The 20512-nt window shown below is 41.8% G+C and overlaps 2 protein-coding genes across 3 annotated transcripts; one reads left to right on the forward strand and one right to left on the reverse strand.

The window, feature by feature from the left end:
• Positions 1-7386, reverse strand: ythdf2 (YTH N6-methyladenosine RNA binding protein F2). The gene is made up of 6 exons (XM_075447698.1): positions 7188-7386; positions 6937-6961; positions 5653-5732; positions 3166-4860; positions 1831-1896; positions 1-1453 (listed from the first exon to the last, which is right to left on the reverse strand). Exons 1-6 carry the CDS (start codon positions 7212-7214, stop codon positions 1430-1432), a joined length of 1917 nt encoding a protein of 638 aa, XP_075303813.1. The 5' UTR covers positions 7215-7386; the 3' UTR covers positions 1-1429.
• Positions 7387-15177: 7791 nt separating this feature from the next.
• Positions 15178-20134, forward strand: vgll2b (vestigial-like family member 2b). Of its 2 annotated transcripts, none has more exons than XM_075448645.1 (4): positions 15178-15513; positions 15881-16226; positions 18080-18492; positions 19083-20134. In XM_075448645.1, the coding sequence occupies exons 1-4, from the start codon at positions 15427-15429 to the stop codon at positions 19266-19268; spliced, it is 1032 nt and encodes a 343-aa protein (XP_075304760.1). In that variant the 5' UTR covers positions 15178-15426; the 3' UTR covers positions 19269-20134. The 2 variants fall into 2 exon arrangements, with proteins under 2 accessions (XP_075304760.1, XP_075304761.1); XM_075448646.1 differs by having other exon boundaries at positions 15181-15513; positions 18080-18526; positions 19083-19227.
• Positions 20135-20512: the final 378 nt, after the last annotated feature.

Genomic DNA, 20512 nt, shown 5'->3' on the forward strand with positions numbered 1-20512 from the left:
TACTTTGTGGAGCATTTTTATTATGCCACAAATAAAAGCCAGTAGTTCTGAAATAAGTTTTTTTTTTTTCTCCTTTACTTTCTTTTTTTTTTTTTCTTAAACTCAATGACATTCTGAAAATGGTTGCAGCTGATTGTGGTTGTGACTGGCTAAGCAGAAACAAGGATCTGGGAGTGTGGAGGACAAGGAGGGATCGGAAGGCAGAGAGGAAAAGAAACACACAGTACCGACGGGTACAAAAATCGGAAGTCTCAGCTGGGTGGGATAGCAGGCTACATGTGAGGGTGAGCAGAAAAAACAATCACCGATACCATGTGAGAAAACAAATGATGCACAGACAACACTGCTGTCCACAGTCAAACAAGGGGAATGCACACTGTTCTGCTGAGTATACCACATTTATTACTTTTGAACTGATTAATAGAAAGAGTGGGGGCAAGGCCACTCACATAAGTCTTAAGAAAATGGAGGAAAGAAGGGAAAAAAAACAAAACAGCCCATAGCAACAATGAATTAACGTATCCAAGAGAAAGAAAGAGGGTAAATTAAGTCCAATGAAGACTGTCAACAGAGGGCCCCATTTCTTTTTTTTTTCTTTTTAGACCATAAAATTATACATTGAGCAAAGCTCATCAACTTAACATTTCCTCTGAATTCAAACACTTGACCCCGTTCCCTACTGTTCCTCTCCAGATACTCCTGACCCTACCTCCCCTGCACACTCCATCCGACACATGGGAAAACAAAATGGAGGGCCTTTCTGAACATCTGCAGTCCTCTCAAACAAAAACATGACGAGCATGTGCAAAAGACTCTGGAGTGAGCGTAGTTGGCACCGGCCTACGTTGAAAATCCACTGACGAGGAAGCTCCGCTGGATCCTGGTGTGAAGGTTTAAGAATCCTCTTAAGACAAGAGGCCAGGGTGGGGAGGGCAACAAAGAAAATGAGACACACCACCCATTCTTCACTTTGGGACACTAATATTAGCCAACACTACAAATTTCTATCAGATTTGTGTGTTTGTGTGAGAGTTACAGACTTGCTCTTGGACCATAAAAAAAAACAGATGATGATCCTTTTCATTTAAAAAAAAAAAAAAAAAAAAAAAGGAAAGAGGAGAAAGCAGCATACAAGGGAAAAAGCATATGTAGTGGAATGGGGTGGGGGCAAACAAGATTTCACCTAAGGATGCTATGCATTTAGTTGTAGTCCTATGAATAATCGTTTCCTTTTTACTACAAGTTCGAAGTAAGTCTTTAAAGTCAAAAGAAATCAAAGTCTTCATTTAGTTGTTTTTTCTTTTTTTTGTCCTTTGTTAATTCTTCACCCCTATTAGAATTTCTTAGAGAGATCTTGATGTAACGGGGTGGACAGGGCTTTGGGGGGCGAATGGGGGGCATTGCAGTCTTTTGACCAAAGCACCAACTGCTACTTGACTCGTCCTTGGCGCTCCTAAAAAAACAAACAAACAAAAAAATAGGAGGACAGCCAGTTAGACATCACAAAAAACAACATAACCACGCACCTGCAAACCACAACAGAACCCTCCAGTTTATTCTGTTTGATCATTCACAAAGTCAATTATGCAAAGCCCGCTGGGGGGGTGGTCACTTTTTGATATTTAATGTTTTACAACTTAGACTTGGAAATGCTTGATATCTTATTGTTGAGACACCTTTAGCTGTAGATATGCAGAAAAAAATAAATAGATGATTTATTCTGATCATGAAGCTTGTGAAAAACTACAAGAGCTGCTTTCTTCATCAAAGACTAAAAAAAACATCACCAAGAAGGCTTTGGAGATCAAAATAGAAATAGAAATAAGTTACCTGAAGCCTGTAATGACTCCTGTTGCTTGGGTTGCTGGGATATGGCTCACTGCCTTGGACCTCCACCTGTCACACATAGGAGTGAAAACTGAGCACAACTGAAGAAAGTCGAATGCAAACAAAGCAAGTCTCTGTATCCGTCAGATGTTCACCACTAACAGGACCAAACGGATGATTCAGAAACTAGTCTGGATTAACCAAAGCAGGGGATTTTTAAGTAGAGTACATCTCTGCCCATAGACAAAAAAAATAGAGCCAACAAAATGGGGTAGTACTCAAATTTTTTTTAAATGACTGCCCTGTTAGAAGACAAGCTTTATAAAATGAGTTTTTCTGGCAGAGATCATCATTAGCAGGTTCTGCAATAAGTAACTATATAGACCCTTTCTCAGCCATCAACAACATGTGTCCACAGGATTTTTCAAGTTCTAAAGTTTAAGGAAAAGGCTACGCAAAAGGAGGGACAGCTGCTTTCGAGAGCTGTTGGTTAGTCGCGATAAGATTGTGCACACTGAAGAGCTTGCTTGGAATTTCAAAAATGAAAACAGTCGTGCCACCACTAAAAACAAAGAACATTCAGAATGAATGTCAATAACCATACAACTGTGGTTGTTGCATTCATTCATGTTGCCATCGCGTGTAAGAAGGCAAGCAGACAAAGCCAATGAATCCTTAATAATTTCATAAGCTCACAATATTTTAAAATTACTGGTCAACTAAAGGTTTCACGAGTCCATGTATTCTGACTTTTAAGCTATTAACAGTAACCTTCAGGCTGCACATTTCTCCTGCTTTACAAAGCTGCAAACTTTCCCTCTGAAGCATACTTTAACCACATAAATATCAGTGGAATTGATCAAAAATACCATAATGCACACACACACACCTATACAGTAACAATTTACATGAGGTTAACAAGCTGTAAAGTTAATATAAAGGTAGTGAATTTCTGCTAAAAGATCAAGAGGAAATGGACAAATATCACTATTTATACACTGTAATACAAAAGTGCTTCCTTCCATCACCAAAAAGTGCTCTGAGACAAGAGATTGGTTAAAAAACAAAACAAACAAACAAAAAACAACTTGCATAGGTAACACAAAGATGGCTGTCAAAGCTCAAGACAATTTAACTTTCAGACAATATCACGGAATATTTAACAGACTAAATACATTACTACAAACTTGGAACTTTACTGGTGTGTTTCTTCAATACAAAAAGCAACGTACATCTGCACCCCCCCAAAACAGACTTCATACACTGGAACCTTGTCCAATGCAAGAGCACACGAGTCACTCATTTGTGATCACTTCTTTTCTCTTTTTATTTTTTTACCTTTTTCACACACTCTTCCTCCTCTTGACGCTTCTCGTAGTGAGAAAAGTCATCGAAGATGGAGGTGGTGTGTTTATATCCAGCGATGATCTTTAACACCTGCCTGGCCTTGTCCAGCGGCACCTCCTGTGTGTCCCGAGAGTTGGTCACTGGCTTATTTTCGTTGTTCTCCAATCGAATGTGCCTCAGCTGACTGTTGGGAACGTCCTTAACAAAGATCCAGCGCACATCAAAACGGCCCTTCCACTTGTCCTGTGACCACACGCCAGCAGACGTGTTGTAGTCCACGGGTGAGCGCATCTCTGCCACACCACAGAAGTGACCACTCCCATTGACACTGAACAGAAGATAAAGCGGCCCTTTGCCACCCAGTGAACGGTAAGCTGCATCAAGCCTCTTGTTGCCATGCTCCGTGCTGCACCAAATATTGTACTTGATGGAGCGGTGGATGTCGTCCTCGGAGTAGCTCTTGATGATGAACACCCGGCCCTGCTTTAGATTCCAGTCAAAGTCCTTGGGGTTATAATTGTTGACCATGCGCAACTTCTCTAAAACAGGGTGAGGTTCTGAAGGGACCCCAGGAACCACACCCACACCTGAAGGAGTGGGAGGTGACTGGCCCGTTCCACTCCCACCTGCATCCCCAAATCCATTGGCCCGGTTTCGTGGAGGGACCCAGCGAATAGGCTGAGAAGGTTGCTGCTGTTGGTTTGGTGGAGGAGGACCCTGGGAGAGAGGAGCCTGAGGCATTGGAACCATACCTGGCTGACCAGTAGGTGGAAGTTGATGCTGCCCCATCTGGGGCACAGGTGGAACCAGCTGTCCATTGCTCAGGGGCATTTGTGGGTTACCTGCAGCTGTAGCACCAGGCTGTGGTGAAGCCTGATTCGACGGCTGCCCGTTGCTGGGAATAGAGGGCACCTGCTGAGGAGTGGCAGCTTTAGGCATGGTGCCCTTGTTGTCCCAAGTGCCAATGTCCATGTTGTGTTTGATGGGCGGAGGAGGCAAATTGGCACCTGCCATGCCACCCTTGGTTTTAAGCTTGGGCTGAGGCTTGGCTGGTTTGCTGGCAATGTCGGCCCAGGAAGTGGGCTTGGCAGGGGCAAGTGAGACAGGAGGCATGCTGGGAGGTCCAACAGAGGATACAGAACCAAGGGGGCCCCCACCAGGTAAGCCAGAGCCAACCACCTTTGGAGCCATTTCCCCATTACCACCTGGGCCGGCACCACCAATCTTAAGCCCCGCCATGCCCTGGTCAAGGCTGTTCATACCAGGTGCCTTGTTCAGGGGTTCGTTGGCAGCAGGTGCAAATGGAGACGGTCCATCAATCATGGCACCCCCAAGTGAGCTGGGAGCATAGGCATAGCTGCTGCTGTAGCCAGAGCTCTGTGGTGTCCCCGACTGTCCCTGAGAGCTGTTATTGCCCCACGCTGAGAAGTCGATGCCACTTGGAAAAAAGTTGAATCCATGTTGGCCAAGGAATGGGTTGCTCCCCAGCGGGCCTGGCTGGCCAAACATAGCGTCCGGGAGGTAGTGGGGTTCCCCATTGCTCAGCTGTCCATAGGAGGCCAGGTAAGGCATAGGAGGGTCCCCACCTGTGGACCACGCTGCCTCATTCAGGGAGTAGGAAAATCCAATGGAGGGGCTGTAGTAGCTGGGCATGTACGAGTCCGACATGGCCGTATAGGCATTGCTCTAAATAGAAAGAGAATTAAGATTAACTGACAAGTTTTAAATATACCTGTAATAATAATAATAATAATAATAAAAATACAAGGTGGGGGAAAATACAATTTTTTTTCTCTCTACCTACTATTTCAATGTGTACAGAAGGGGAACAACTTTGATCACACACTAAATGGAAATTAAATCCAAGACCAATGAAAAAAAAAAAGTAGCAAAACGATTGAGTGTTACAGTATTTAATGACAAGAATGCAAGAACTACAAAAGTCTTCTAGGCCAGCGTAGAAAGTCTACAAATGTGTCTACTGAGCCAAATCAATAAAAAGACAGCAAATTTTGTGTTTGGTTTAAGTTTCCACTAAGTCTCCAAAGCATGTTAAGCTTGGATAATCTTAAATACCTAAAAATTGTATTAAAAGGGAGTTATTTTCCCATTTCAGAAAAATCAGTTCAGTATATGAAAACAAAGACAAATTCAGGTGAGTTAGCCATCACTACTATCAACTCTGAACACATAACCCACCCCAACAAATTGAGCTACTTTCTTATTAAATTTACTTACAAATATACACAACTGACACTCCTTACATCTTGAGTCAAATCTAGGTAAAAGTTAAATGCTGGTGATTTTATTTATTATTCTATTTTTTATTAAAACTTGACTTAAATATTCAGTGGGCCACAAATGACAATATCTATGATTTAATAAGATTAAAATCTTGATAGTTAAGTCATCCGTAGTAAAAAAACAAACAAAAAAAAACAACAACTAAGAGTTGGCAAAAACATGTCAAACGCTCACCTGTCTGGCCTGAGTATTCAGGTAAGGCTCAAACTCATCGTCATTCAAGGTATCCTTTTGGGTCACGGCTCCGTTTTGCACTGAAAGGAAAAACAACACCGATGTTAACAGTAGTATCCATATTTTACACACTCCATACATATCAATCGGTATGCATCAGTTCAATTTAGATCAGCATGGTCACCTGTTACATAACAAGACCACTCCCTGAAATTATTTGTCAGTGTCATAAGAACAACCTGAGCATGATTATCAGATACCATGACCTCTGAATGTACTCTAAGTTACAAAGCACAATGAGATCAATCAAGCCTAGTGAAGAATCAACTGGATTCGAAGTGGTTAGAAAGCGACAAATGGTGAAACAAAATATATTGTGACGCCCACATTCAAAAGGCAAAATATTATGTAATAGACTGTAGCATTTCTTAAAAATCAACAGCTAATTGAGTAGGTGGTGGAACAGTAGTATTCTGCCATAGGTGGCTTTAATGTGCTTGGTGATATGCAGTTATTTCAAAGCTATGCTTTAAACTTAAATAAATATTGGTGAATAAAAACTAGAGTAGAACGCATTCTAGTGGACACATGCTTTCTGACTTTACAGTCTTGGTGGCAAAATGACGGAAAGCACAGGAATAGCATGTCGGAAGACGTGTCATCTTAGGTTAACTTAGCAACCAGCTAACGTTAGCAGGCAAGCTATGCGGTCAGCTGCATGCAGTTAGCAGCGTCTCCATGTTAACGAGCGCCAAGAGTCCTTTCAACTTGACGGACTTGGCTAACATTAGCAGAGTGGCCAACGTGTTAGGATGGCACCTGTAGCGTAACACCACCTAAATGTCTTATCATGTCTGATACCAAGTGGCAGTGAATGGTAATAATATGGTCTCGCACCTATTGGTTTACGAAAAAGCCGACAGTATAAAAAAAGAAAGGGACGGTGGTGTGCATCATTTTGCCATTTAACATTAGCTAGTCAAGGGATGGCTAGCCTAATGCTACCTGTGGGAACCTTTCGAGTGTTACTTCAGGGATGTTAAGGACATCCAAGACTGGTGCCTTAAAGGGTCAAAAACTCTTAAAACAAACTGTGCTAGTGTATTTTATGTTGGTGTTAAAATCAAATTCAAGTGAATTTCAAATACTTTTACAACATACACAGACAGGCCTATCCGTCAAGATGCTAACATCACTCACGCACGCAAGATTTTCAAAGCGCACGGCACGTAAAAAGATCCGCATTCACACAAGTCAATAACATCAGACAGTTTGTGCTCTTACCTTTATTAGCTTGGCCTTTCGGTCTCTGGATTGGGTCCAGGTGATTCATGAAGGTTTGATTTATGAGAAGAGAGGAAGGGGAAAAAATAGATGAAGAGATATATTTTCAGCAGTCAGTTCCTTTAGCAGGTGGTCAGGCCTACTGCACAACTGAGCCACAGCCGCTGCCTCTGAGCTAAGCTATCCGCGCTAGCCGTCGCGATGCTGACAAATTTGGCCCTCGTAAATGTTCAGAAAATACCTCTCTTTACCTGTTCAAGAAGGCTGCTGGCTGACATGTCTTTCCCCCCCGGAGCCTGTGTAACTGTATTTACTCCTAAATAAAAGCGGCAGGGTGTAGAATTAGTCTAGCTATTGAGGAGTTTCAGCCAAGCACCCTTATCTCTCTACAGAGCCTGGTTTCTACACAATGGCGGGCTGCAGTTTGCTTGACAGACTCCTCAACATGGCTGGGCGGCCCTCGTCAACTCGCGATAGCATTTATTCACAGCGAACAGGCGCCCCACGGTGGTTTGGAGGAGCAGGATATGTATTTGACATTGACGTGTGTTTAAAGTATTTAAAAAAAGAGGTTATTTGTATACGTTTTCCGAAAATAAATGTCAAAATTAGCAAATTTACAATTTTTGACGTATAAAAGATTTTTAGAGGAGATTTTTAGACATTTCATCTGTCATAAATCAGGAAATTGTCAATGAGCAAGAAAGAAAATCCAGATATTTTTCAAGTAAAGCTGTGAATTATATGAATATTTAAACTCCAGAATAAAGACCTTTAGAAAACATATATGAATACAATTGCAACATTTGATGCTGATAAGCAGCGCCGAAGAGGAAAAAGTACGAGAGAAAACACTGCTCAACGCATAACTATCGCTTATGTCATGACTTACATCATAAAGAAATAATTTTTTGATGCATTTTTTATGCAAATTTGCTTTCATGATAATCTTCATGAAGCAGAAGAAAGGAGATAACAGCGAAATCCTTCAGAATCCTTATTTTCACAGCATGAAAATTAGACAGTTAAAAATGAATTGGGCCAAAAATACAGTGTTTGGCATTCATGCATACAAAAACGGGTTAGTATCTGTCTCGTTTCAATATTTTGTGTTGTTGTGTCTTGGCTTTAGGGGATGTGCATTTTGTGAAACCATAATTCTGTTGAGAAATATGTCCAAAATTTATTTTTGGATGGTTTATGCTTGGATGAATTGAGGGATTATTCTACATGCTATATGTTGGAAGTTAACAAGCTAGACAGGATGGGTCATATAAATGAGCAGACACGGAAATAAAATGTTAATTTATTCACTCATTCATCACAATATTAATAAAATATGAAGACCTGAATATAGCCGTTGATTCATGTTCCTGACAGTGGGCAGTACCGTCTTCCCCTGTTGAATAATGACCAAAGGAATTATACTTTGATCAAAGTATTCTCTACTACAGTTGAGCAGAGGATGTCTTTGTACCAGGAGGTTTCTTGTAGAATAAAAGGTTTTTAACAGATATTTTATAGCTAACAAGCCCATTTCCAAATGCCATCTGCCATTGTGAATTTACAAGGTAAAATTTAAGAGGAACAAACATTAGTAAAGACAATGATCGTGCAACAATACACAGAGGGGTTTTTTTCATCATAGCATCTGATTTATATCCATTTACATTTTGCTTTCAAAAGACATTACTGTGGATGCAAGTTTGATATAAAATGTTGTGTAACAGTATTGTCTGCAATAAAACTAAAAGTTTATGACAGACACTCTCAACAAAGAGTTTAGGACTCATTTAGAGGCGTTAGAATAGAATATCACTTTGTTAACCCTACATAGGTCAATTATATAGTTGCACTATAATAATGAATTATTAATGGTTGGAACTAAATGAATTACACAAACAATTCATCATAAATAAAACAGTCTTTTTAAAGAGCAGTTGTGTAAACCTATTAATGTGGGCATGACTGAAGTAACTCTGTTGTTTCATCAGTATGTTGTTCAGCTGGTTTATCATGTTGTTTAACAGTTTGTTAATACATACTGCTGCATACCAATACTGCCTTGTTAGCTGTTTTGATTCAAACATTTTACGGGACAAGTGAGACAGCTACTCTCTTATTACCCAAACCTGCCCCTGTGGAGCTGTGGCCAAGAAGACACAGGGCTCTTGCTGTGCTGTGGATGTTGCAGGGAAATGTTCCTGAATGCAGAAATTTATAACAGTGTTTCCCATTGGGTAAAAATATATAGACTCTGCAATAGTTCAGCAGGTATAGCATTTGTTATACAGAATGCAGCCAAGAAAACACACACACACACAAAAAAAAAAGATCATTGCATGCCATTTTACTCGCCCGCCACAAGATGGACTCGTAGTCGCTTTCATGATTTTTTGGTGCTGTAATCAAGAAGTTATGCTCATTTACCCTGAAAGTCTTTTGACTCTAGTTTTCAGTGGTTGAAATGTTCATGGCTCTTTGATATTTGATCAACCTCCATGTTTTCTTATATCATAAGCAAATTAAACAAAAATGACCTTAAGTGCAGAGCAGTGGGGATAAATGGTGACCCCTGAGCCCCCTGTACATGGCGTGTGACTAAATTGCACCTACGAACACATGTCACAATGACAGGAATAACCTCATGCGCACACACACACACACGCACACACACACACACCTCAAATCTGTGCTGGGATGAACGAGGAAGAATGACTTGGTGGATATTACAAGGTTTCTTTAACAGATTGGGAGAATTTTATTCTAAATTCAAATTCACAAGCAAAACTAAAAAACAAAACAAAACAATGCTCACAGACGGTGCAAGAGCAAAGTGGAAAGACATTTCCCCAGTGATGAAGCAATAGGTTTGCGTTGAATCAGAGGATGCACAACTGACTCAGTGTATAGTAACAAAGGCAACTAGGGATGGCAGACTAGCAATGCCAAGACATTTGACTTGGGAAACATGCCTAGGGCAGTAGCATGGCATGCATGTATCGTATTCCACCTTTCAACTCTCAATCATTTTTGGGTTCTCGCCTTTTTTTTTTTTTCTAAGGGGCTTGTTGACTGGTGGGGATTGGACAGGTGGCAAAGCACGGAGAGGAGTTGGACCATTACCAGCCAATAAAAATAGCTGTGGTCTCCATGATGTCACCGGTGAGTAAATCACAGATCCTGAGTGTAGAGGGAGAAATAAAATGAGACATATTAAAAAAGTATGTGTATTCTTATATCCATTTATTTGTTTGTACGTAATGTCAAGATTTTTCTCTCCTCTTTGAGCTACTTTTATCCATCCTCGTTTCCTGTTATTCACATTCACTCAGTGCACTTACTGTCATTCTGTGCAATTCCCCCAACTGGTTTGCCTACATTTAAAGAGCTAAAGTTGTAAAATAAAAGGCAATGAAAGACTACCACATTCCCCATGCGATCACAAGTAATGCTGCCATCTTCAGCCGGTCACACCAGCTGCAGTTGCCAGAAAGAGTGAACAAACTAAAGCTGGAGTCTGATCTCACTCCCATACCTGGCATTCTGAAGCCACAACACCATGCTGCTGATGAGGAACCTGATCAGTCGTAAATCTCCCCTGTTTGACCATGTGACATGCCAAATTTGTGAACCTGCCCTCTGTCCACCCTCCGCATCTCTATTCCTCCACCCATGGTGCCCTTTTCACTGCCGCCCTCTCTGCCGCACTGATGCAGGACTGTTAGGGAGGAAGGTGACAATCCCACATGCCCAGATCACTGTTTCTGTGTGCATCTTTCTCATGTTTGTCTGATTTCTTTGGCTTTATACGCGCTTGTGTTTCTGTAAGTATGCGAATATGTGAATTGCGTGTGCCTTACTCGGGTGACCCAGCAGGAGGGTGGCAGCAAAACAGTTTCGGTAATAGGATATTAGGAATGTAGCACTCGTCAGCCTCTCAGAGGATGTAGTTAATTCACATTCTGTCCATTTCAGAAGGTTAGCCTTTAATAAACAGTGTGCTTTTACCTGTGAGGATGGTCTCCGTTGTATGGTCTGGAGTGTGCAAATGGGCTCCTAACCTGAAGGTGACACAGAGCAGTCAAACAAATGGTTCAAACACTGGCCAGTTGTGGCTATTCTGCTTTTCTCATTTAGTGGAAAGAAAAACACAAAACACCAAGATTTTCACTTTTACTTCTATTTTCTGAAGGTTTTAACAGCGGAGCTCGTCGTTGATAGCCTGGTTTATTCAACAATTCTGTTCTAAAGATGTGATTTTATTCTGGTTGTTGGAGCTATATTGATTGACTTTATTCTCTTTTAAAAGTCTGTAACATCTTTTTTAAAAATATTTTTTTGGGCTTTTGATGCCTTTAATGGATAGGGCAGTTGGAGAGAGACAGGAAGCAGAGAGAGAGGGAAGACATGCAGCAAAGGGTCATCCAGTGCGGGACTCAAACCGGGGCCAGCTGCACTGAGGACTGTAGCCTCTGTACATGTGGCGGCTGCTTAACCCACTACGCCACCAACCGCCCCAAAAGTCTGTAACTTCTTTCATAAGGGAAATAACATGTCAACAGAATGGAGCAGACTTTTTGGCTTCATCCGATGGAAAGATTCCTAATCTCAAATGTGTGAAAATCAGAGCACATTTAGCTTGATAATGCATCATTTGCATAGTTCAACATAACATTTCAGTTGTCATATAAATATTGCCTTGACATAAGTTCTCAGCTTGGGAAATGTCACAGTGTTACTTATTAGTTAAAAATCTTCCCCTGTGACATTTGGTGCTTTGATGATATAGCTTTCTTTTAGTTTGTTTTAGACATCTTTTATCACTATATCCTACAGGGATCATATTAAACGCTGCACAACAATAACAACAATAACAACAATAGCAGAACAATTCAGTTATTTTTACATATTTAAGTAGGTCAATTCATTTAGATTTTAAAAGTACACAAGTTTTAGATTTGTGAAATGTGCTCCCTGTTTTCGACTGTAAATTTGACTTAAATTCAACGTGAACATCAACTTGCAGGAACTTGACAAGTGTTTAAGAAAGGTAATCTGTGATTGATGGATTCAGTGCTGGCTGAAAGTAACAACTTCTTAGATTTGAGTTACTAAACGCCATCATTAAAGAGTATTCACAGTCAGGAATCAGCACACATCTGAATGTGAGAAGGATCTTAGATGTTTTCTGAAAATATTTAAATGGCTCCACACATCAAAATGCAATGCGAAATCAGCATTTCAGGATCCAAAATACTGAATGATGATGTATCTCTATCAGAATCAAATTCTTCCCTGCTTTCAGCTACATGAAAACATAGATGTGACAAACTAAAAAAAAGCAAAAATATTTGATCCTTTTGATCTTAAACCCTTCAAAATGCAGTGAAAGAGATCGTTTCTTAAAAACTGGAACGGATTCATAAGGGAAATAGCATTGCTTTGGTGTGTGGATGATGAAGTAATAAAATAAAATGTACAATTCTTAATTTCATGCCTATTACAAGTATGATCCTTAAAATTCTTTTCCATTAAACAGACTTCTTGTCTCTGGAATCTTGGTGGTCTGTGAGGACAATGGGTGGGTTGTTTGGGAAAGAAAATAGCTGCACACTTGCACATTCTATCAGAGAGGATTTATCACCAACATTTGTGTAGAAGGTTGAATGAGCAAGACCTGTCCATATGTGGCCCTTTGTGAGTTAGTGTGTGTGTGCCAGCACATCTTTCTGATGACACTCGGTGATCTTTTTGAACAGCTGAGATGAGTTTTGTGGAACTGGACAACGAGGCAGCTGTACATCTATCTCTTGAACATATACTCACACATACACATACACAGTGAGGCATATAAACAACAGTGGAATCCTGACGTCCAACCCTCTTGGGACCAAGCCACAATGAGACCTTAATAAAGGCCTTGTTGTTTCAGGAGGTAGCTTATATGGTTTCGGGTTCAGATTGCAACCAGCCCCACTTTAAAGACCATCAAAAAAACCTCATTTTTCTTTTTATAAGCAAACACTCTAATAAAGTTACATTATCTGTGACATTTTAATTTTAAAGACCTTCTGAAGGGTTGACAGTAGTTCACATGTTTAAATTATTTCTTTAATGTATTCTGGTTTATCGAGCAAAGATTATAAACTATTAATGGTGATGTTGCAATTTGAATAGTGGTCTAAATAAAGCCAGGTTGCTATTACTACCTCAACTGGCCTGCAACATCTCAGCCAATGAAAGGCTTCTAGTCAGACCTCTTTTAAGGGGGGCGGGGCCTCCATGTGCTGAAGGGTCACAAGGAGTGATGTAACCTGTGTTTATTTTCAGCATATACAAGTAAATGTAGACACCTCCACATAGACCTGCTCACAAAAACACACACAAGAGCAACTGTGTACTCTTGAACATACTGTTCTTCACATGCAAAGTTTTTAGTATGCACTTTTAAGTGTCACGAACAAATGCTGCTTTGGGATCACTGCCATGCTTCTGCAGGTTGGCCGTCTCGCTTTCTCGTTTGGTAAAATGCTACGTGCATCTCTGCACGCGCTCTCATTGGTGCATTCACACGTGTGGAGAAAAGGTTTGTGTATCACAAGGGAAGACAAGTGGGAGGTAGAGACAGAAAGCGACAGAGACATTTAGTCATGGCCATTAATACTAATAGTGGTCTCTCTTCCCTTCCGTCAGCTGCAGCTGTTGATCACGCTGGTGTAACAGCGAGCTCTCTGGCATTGCATCACTCTTTTCTCCCTGACTCCTGCGCTGTCCTGCATTACCCTGCATAAATATGGATCTAGTGGATCTATTGCACATCTTACTCCAAAGGTAATGGACTGAAGTAGGATTACAGCCCCAATAACAACACTAATGATCTCTTTAAAAAGTGAATTTGCACAGTTAAAATTACTCATAATATGACATAGATACTGACACTATATCCTAAGATATTATGCAGTGCAGTGCTATATCAGAAGTATTATATTGCAGAGATACTCTGTAAAATCAGTTTATTAAAACAGAGATGCAACAGGTCAAAGTGAGAACTTAAGTCATGCTTGTCAGCTTCATCCACTGCTATTTAAGAGCATGTTTGATTCATCATCATGCCAATAACCTGCTTCCAGATATTCATACTATGTGTGATGTATGCGTAGCAAGTTGTTGGTCATGTTCTCCATCTAGAGAACGCAGCAGAGGGACGATGTAACTTCCCGAGAAGCTCGTCCACTAGCATACATCAGAGACATTCCACCTCATCTGACACTCGTCCATGGAATTCTGCAAATTTTCCACACTATTCTCCCAGGCATTCTGAAGTGCCTGTCAAAAAGACTGGCATGCCCAAACCCCAAGAACCTGCAAAAAAGGAGAAACAGACAATGTGTCCAAGAAAGTGTTTCTTACTTGTTTTCATATTAAATGATCTTTTTAAAGTCTTTTTGCACCTGGATACACAATTAATTTGGCGCTTCTGCAGTGTTTGTGATTGTCACTGAGTATGTTTGTGTGTCTGTGTGAAAATATCTTCTGTTTGCTCTGCTGATAGGTGATAATTTGTCATAGATTTGTGCAGAGTCCCTTTCTCCTCCATGTTGGTATGACCAGTGTATGCAACCTATAGTTGACACCTATGTGTCATTCTGGGAACACACTAAATACTTCAGATGACTTGGGGGTTTACTTGGCAACCGATGGCTGTTTTAAGACCATGGATACACTTTCAGCTTGGACTGAGCACAAAGTTTTCAAGTGTCCATAGTACATAGAGATTAATAAAAAAGTCACAGAATCACATGCATCATGTGGTCATTGTTGTGTTGCTGGTTAGCTCAGTGACTTCTTCTAAATCTATTTGTGTAACTGGATGACATATTGAACTATTTTTGACACCAGGAATAAGATGTTGGGGGTGGGGCACAAATCGTCACAAGTTGTTTCCAAGTTTTCTAGAAAACACTCATCCATGTTTGATATTTGACTGTGAATGTTGAACCCCCCCCCCCCCACACACACACACACACACACACACCTTGACCTGATTTATTCATTTGATATATGATTTCCATGCTTTTAGGCAATTCATTTTTCTTTATAAAATGAAAAAATCCGTTTGCAGGTAAGTAGCACATTATATGCTTATAGATCTGGTGTAAGAAGGAGTGCTGCTGGTGGTGATAATGTGGGGGGTGAACGGCTGCTAAAGGTGGGAGGGGTTGACTCAGAGATGTACAGGACAGGACACACTGATGCTTGCTTCATAAACCTCACCGCATTTTGCCACCGCAGCTGTTGTGGCGCACGCAGGGAGCGGAGAGGTGCGCTCTTTCTGGAGCGGCTATGTCAAGTCTGGCACGGGCTTTTTTTCACGCGGATCGGCGATCCCTGAGCCCGTTTCTCATCGTCTAAAAACACGGAATGTTGTCGCACTCTCGCTATTTAAGGTCGGTTTCAAAAGAACAGTGAAGACATCGCTCATTTACCATGAGCTGTTTGGATGTTATGTACCCAGCCTATGGACATTACGCACCGTACGCACCGACTGCTCCTGCTTTTATCAATAGCTTACAGGTAGGAAGTGAGCAAATATTTAAACGTTCCAATGATAGTTTTTATTTTCAACAGAGATGAGGGTCACTGAGACGAGCTTATGCGTAAAAGCATATAACCCGATTTATACAAATGCATTGAAAAAGTTTTGGATTCAAGAATGAATTTGAATGAACAAGTATTTCTTTGGCTATTTTCTGTAACTGCTGTAACGTGTATCGTATCTTAGCTCAAGCACTCATGTTTGCGCGCACGCAGACACATGCCGGTGCTGCCACACACAAAACATTGTGTCAAAATGTCTCAGCTACTGAAGCGTTGTCGGCAACACCTGTCTTAACCCTCTCCCTGCTCCTCCTCCCCCTCTCCTCTAACCTCCCCCCAACAGGCTCCCACAGGTCTGAGCAGCACTTTGCCGCGCAGTCGGGATTTTATGGACACTCCCAGCGTTCCCGAAGGGATGTCTGGGGGCCCAGGCACTGGAGGATCAACTTCCTCCACATCTTCATCCAGCTCTTCTTCTTCTTCTTACACCCCTGCGGCATCAAGGCCAGAGGAGGGCCCAAAGGGGAAGCAGGAGGCCCCCGAGGCAGAATACCTGACTTCTCGCTGTGTACTCTTCACTTACTACCAAGGAGACATCAGCAGCGTGGTGGATGAGCACTTCTCCAGGGCCCTCAGCTCCTATATGGATGGAGAGGGCAAGCGGCGAGTGTCAGACCAACAGGGCACAGGTATATGACATTACTGTTAATAAAAATAAAGGTGCACATTTGTTCTTGTGTCAGTAATGCAAACTTGCTGTGCAAATTAGATAATCTGGGACATATTCAACATTTTTCAGTAAAGATAGATATGGTCTTCAAATATTGTAAATAACAGAAAATACCATTTGGGTTGGCTACACTCCACGATGTAATGATAAAGACAGTTTTAACAACAACAAAAAAGCTATAGTTTTTTTTTAATGCCATTTTCTAACAAGATTGTGACTTACAATGATTTTTACAGTGAATTCAGTTAGTTAAATGGAGATAGGGTGGTTACTCTCCTCATCTACATTGCATATTCCTCCCTCAGAGGGCAGAAGGCAGAGTTGTCGCAGTTAGGGTATCTTGTATTTTTGAGGCCACACAGGGTGAGCTGACAGCTCTGCAGACCGCAGCAGAGGGTCAGACAGGTGATGTGATCAGGTGACATGATTGAAGGGTTGCTTGTGGGAACTGTTGTCTGTGGCGAGGTCAGGGCATAAGGTCATGCAGGTCAGGAGTTTTGGGCAGTCAATAGGGACTGATCTTATTCTGAGTGGGCTAAAAACTTGAAGAAAGACCAATTGGAATAAATACAGTCTTGTTTGTTGCTGATTTTGGATTGTTATTCAAGAATCTGAAAGTTATTATAGACAGTTTATCTGGCTAAAAATTTAACATACAGATATGTATGTCATGGCAACCTTTGGGGCTCATAAGCCTTAAAAAAATGTTTGAATATGTTTAATTCTTAGTTTTTTTCTTTTTCTTTGATTGCACCAAAAAACAAAAAAAAAACAAAAAAAACAACAAACAATTGAAAATCTTCTGCACCTCTCTACCAGCAGGTTGAGGATATCCCTTAGATATCCATGTAGGGCCTGCAGCCTCCACACTCCCTCGTGCTGCTGTGGCCGTAGTCCTTGTTCAGCCGGACGTCTTCATTTCGGCACTGACACACGCTCCCTGCCTCACAACAGATGCTATGTTTATACATGGCCGTAAGCGCACAGCCTCGCTGGCGTATCCCCTTCAAACGTCTCCATGGCTGCCATTCTGACTCTCGCTCCAGCTCTTGCCCCACAATGGTTGCACAGTCAGTTGCCTGCCTGCCGGTCAGATTTATATATGTTGCGGTCAGCGTGATAGGGGCAGTGGGAAACACTACCTCCCAGGGTGAAGCATGGTGTCTTTTTTCAGAGGAATAGCTAAATATAAAATGATACTGCTAAAAACATAGTATGGCTTGCTGACATTTTGTCAAGGGCGAGGAGAGAGTGGGAGGGGGCCGAGAAAACAACAGGTGGGGGTGCGAAAGACAGAAGAGAGGGGCAGTGGGTGCTAACATGGGGCCAGAATTGCTCATCTGTGTGTGTGTGTGTGTGTGTGTGCTTTAGTGGGTTGGTAGACTTTCAGGAGTACTGGGCTGACATGAGAGTGAGAGGTGTCACGATAGCAAGTGATTTAAGACTCTGTGAGCCTTGGGCTGCCTCCAGGTTACAGCGTCTGCCTTATATAGAATTCTTGGATACGGGAACGTCTCTCTTTCTACCTTGCTCTCTCTTTCTCTCTTGCTCTGTCTGCGAGAACGTGGTTATGTTTATTTCTGTGTCTTGTTGGGGCTAGTGCTGTGTGACAGTATGATCCAATAGGGAAGATATCTGGGCCAGGGCGTGTAACAGTCATGGGAGTGACATCTATGTTTGTATGTGTTGCGCAGTTTCAGCCCGTGCATTTGCTTCTATAAATCAAGAGATTCACCACAAAGAGTTGCAACTGTTCTTGACTTGGCCTCTAAGTGATCATTGTTAACCTCTGTTTTCTCCCTCCCCCATTAGACAGTCCTTCACCTAGCAGCCGACGAAGCTTCCCCCCGTCCTTCTGGGACAGCAGCTACTCATCACCTCAGAGCCGCCCCCACTGTGAGACGGGTGCACCCTCCTATTCCATAGACCCATACGCATCGGGGCTACATCCGGGCCTTCCGCACCCACATGCTCATCCTCATCCACACGCTCATCCTCACCCCCACCCTCACCCTCCGGAGAGCTGGGGATATCCTCAGGCCCAGGCCTATGGCCCCCCACGGCCTCTTCATGAACTGTATTCACCGTCAGCTTTGGATCCCCACTACGGGCCCCTGCTCATGCCCACTGTGAGGCCGCCTCATCTCCCTACTTTGCCAAGCCACTATGAAGTAAGCAAGCTGGAGCCCACCGCCTCGTGGCCCAGCCTGCTTCCGCCTGGAGATGTAAGCCAGACTCTGGCGCTCAACATGGATGCAGGTATCCACTCAACAATGTCTGGCTTTTTTTACGTCATATAAGTAATTCCTTATTTACAGTTTAGAAGCTATAGTCAGCCCAGTTATGAAAATAGGAACATCCAAGGCCAGACACTAACACTTCAGTGTAGGTACAAAAATATGACAAACAAAAGTGTTTTAGTACTTCTCTCCTTGTAATTACTGCAAGGCTTCATAATCTGAATTGATAATGTTAAAGTAATTTAATCAGATAGGCTATAGAAGGAAAAAATTTATACTTAAAACCTTTCACATTAACGTACAAACTCCTGCACAAAAATCTGTATCACCTTTCAATTCTGAGTGGCTATTAACTGCATGAAACACATGCACGGATCCAAACATTCTATGTAAATTAGCCCCACGTACACTGTGCTGACACACACACAAACACACAATACATCATAATCATCAGAGAAGTTGCCCCCCCCCGGCTCTAAAACAGGATGTTTGGCCAAAGTAGGCTCCATGACAACCTGTGTTCTGTTGTTCGCTGTTGTCGTCCTCATTGTTTCCCTGTCTTTTTCTTTCCTCAGGCCTCCAGCAGCACAAGAAAGGCAAGGAGCTATACTGGTTCTAACGAGCCCTTCAGTCACACTGACCTGCCATTACCAGATCCAATTAGTCCCTGGACCTGCTCCGCTATTGAAGCAGCGTGTGTCTTTATCCCCCTTCACACACACTGCATCCCCATCTATCCACCCCCTTCTCTCTGCTCTTAGCTTCCCCTGCCAGTATAGAGCCTTGCTCCAGGTCGACATGTGTGCACCATGGAGATAAAGCAGAAAGAGGGAAAGAGAGAGTGACAGAGCGTCTGAACTGGCTACAACCTGTGCTCTGCTCTCTCTTTCTTCATCTCCTGGCGCTGCTGGTGCAACACAGAACCTGGCAAGGTGGAAGCTACAGTGACCTGTTTGGACTGAGAGAGACAGGATCACAACAGACTTTTGCAGGGGACAGAGAAACAAAGGGATGAATAGCAGCGAGCAGGGATTTCCTCCAATGTCCCCGGTTATCCCTGTTTTTGGCTCAGTGTTGGTACAGTTGTTGTTTATTATCCACTAATCTGCATTTCACAAATGCAATGCAACATGCAGCGATATCCAAGAGCAAAAATGATGGCGGTTTATGCTTTGTGACTGTCAACATGAGGCCTTTTTTTGGTTTTTATCATACAATATTTTGCTCTAAAATAAACTGTTTTTATTTATTGGTGTTAATGTGCATTTCTCAGATGATTGGTTGGCCAGTGTTCTGAAATGACTGTGGTTCAGTTTATTGTGTTTCCAGACGAGGACGGTGATAAAACTGCCCATGCCACATGCTTTTGGTGGTGTTTCCCATCCAGCTTTTATCAGAGTATTGTCAGTCATTCATCAACGACTTGTCAGAAATTGTTCAATCTGACCCTTCTCAGATGAGACTGTATTTTCAATTTGATGATGTTCCATTTTAGTTCTCTTCCTCCATCATTCTAAGATGTTTGGAATTTGGAATTTCTGAATATTTTGGGGTTTTTTTGTGTGCGTTTCATTTCTCATTTTTGTTGTCCAATGGTAACGTCAATAAATATTTTTATGATACATTGTCAAATCTCTTGGATGTTTATCTTCCTCAACATTGGAAGTAGGGATGTCCCGATCAGGTTTTTTTGCCCCCGAGTCCGAATCATTTTATTTTGAGTATCTGCCGATACCGAGTCCCGATCCGATACTTCTACAGTCCATTAAAAAAATTAAGAACGGCGAAGAAACAGATCCAGGATGTCCCTGATTTTAATCTTTGAATCTTATTTTCATCATTTAACACTTATAAATAGAGCACTTCTGTGAGGTAGCTTGAACAAAAAAAGTAATCAAGTAATAAACAAATTCTTCACATTGTAGTTTAGTGCAACAATGTCTTGAAATTTGAATTTGAAACTTGAAATACCTGGCAGGTATGTAAACAAATAAGCAAATAAAAG

Source organism: Odontesthes bonariensis, chromosome 17, assembly GCF_027942865.1.
Source record: "Odontesthes bonariensis isolate fOdoBon6 chromosome 17, fOdoBon6.hap1, whole genome shotgun sequence".
NCBI classification, from domain to species: Eukaryota; Metazoa; Chordata; class Actinopteri; order Atheriniformes; family Atherinopsidae; genus Odontesthes; species Odontesthes bonariensis.